This window comes from Cyphomyrmex costatus, unplaced genomic scaffold (assembly GCF_001594065.2).
Source record: "Cyphomyrmex costatus isolate MS0001 unplaced genomic scaffold, Ccosl1.0 scaffold666, whole genome shotgun sequence".
NCBI lineage: Eukaryota > Metazoa > Arthropoda > Insecta > Hymenoptera > Formicidae > Cyphomyrmex > Cyphomyrmex costatus.
This window is the reverse complement of record NW_017280229.1, coordinates 119,166-120,615: the sequence shown is the minus strand read 5'-3', so window position 1 is coordinate 120,615 and position 1,450 is coordinate 119,166. Positions and strand designations below refer to the sequence as shown.

The following is a 1,450-nucleotide window of genomic DNA, read 5'->3' as shown; positions in this document are numbered from 1 at the left end:
GAGAGAGAGAGAGAGAGAGAGAGAGAGAGAGAGAGAAGTAGAAATTTACCTCCTTCCTCAACCAATACTATTAATGGTTGCGCTTCCTCGAGAATGTGTTTCACTCTAGACATGGGAAATTCCGCGTCCAAAGGTAAATAAGCCATTCCTGCCTTTAGAATGCTAAGTAATATAGTTGGAAGTCGATGCGACGGTTTCATGCAGACAGCTATTAGAGACTGAGAAGTGGTTTCAAATTTTTCGTACTTTTGTAAAGCTCGTGCCAACTGATTGGTGATATTATCCAATTCTTTAAAAGACAGCTTATATTCCTGTCCGGTGTCATCTGTATCGAGTTTGCAACAATTTAAATATATGTAGATTTTCTTTCGATACACTGTCCGCATTATAAACATTATTTCTCACAGCTAATTAGTTAAATTTCATCACTACAATCACTACAATCGTACTTTAGTCTTTAAACTACCTACTTTCTTAATATGATTTTTATCATGTTTTATATCGAGAAGCAACTCTTTACCTTTGTAATATATCGCAATTTGATTTGGATGGGATTTTGCTGCATGACTGAACAATTCGTGTACTAAATCTTTCTTCTGATTCCTTCCTGTGTGCTGACCTTGTAAAATCGATTGCTGCTGCAGAGTACCCATTTTCAGACGTTCGAAGAAATTGTAATTTTTTACTTTGTATTATTATATTGGTTATAACAAAGATCTAAAATTTAATTTACCATAAAAATTAATAGTTAATCATTTATTAATAATTTATAAATTATAATATATAGAATGCGAAATTTAGCTAAAATTTAGCTAAAATTATAAAATATTACAACAAATAATTTAAAAAAAAAAAGAATTAGTTATTCAACATTTGCCATTTGTCATTTCGAGTAATAGTTTTTATAAAAGTTTAAAATTGTACAATTATAGATTATTGTTAAGCGGTTATCTATCCTTGGATTACACTTCGACAGTATTAGTCATCACTTTACGTACTTATTATTAGATATTTAACTGTAGATTTTTTGTGTGCGTACTGTCCACGTAACATCGAGTAATATTTGCAGCGAATTAATTGACGCCGTCTTAATAAACAAATGTATAAATTAGATTAAATGTATAATTTATCTATACTTATATCTTTACTATATTACTGTTATGGTTAGCTTTGTGGCCTTTGCGTATGTGGACGCTATTTTCTCATTGACGTATACCTTGTTGGTTTTAACTTGGTTTATTGATTCTTACATGCTTACGATGTGGCTTGATGCCTTCTTCTCGTACATACAAGGATTAATAAAAATGAACGCGTGAAGCGATCGGAAACAAAGAAGATAACATAACTAACTCGATACTAACACCACCGTAACGGACGGATACACGACGCCCTCTAAGTACAACTTCGCACGCTGTAATTAAGAACTAAAAACTAGCATATAGCGCATACA

The 1,450-nt window shown here is 32.1% G+C and overlaps 1 protein-coding gene across 2 annotated transcripts in view; it reads right to left on the bottom strand.

Moving 5' to 3' along the window:
• LOC108780040 (tyrocidine synthase 1) overlaps positions 1–1,450 on the bottom strand; it is a 12,682-nt gene that overhangs the window by 7,102 nt on the left and 4,130 nt on the right. For both annotated transcript variants that reach the window (XM_018547615.1, XM_018547616.1), the window contains exons 2-3: positions 521–717; positions 50–325 (exon numbers count right to left, since the gene is read on the bottom strand). In XM_018547615.1, the coding sequence (XP_018403117.1) occupies positions 50–325; positions 521–653 (409 nt within the window). In that variant the 5' untranslated portion in view covers positions 654–717. The remainder of the gene's footprint in view (positions 1–49; positions 326–520; positions 718–1,450) is intronic.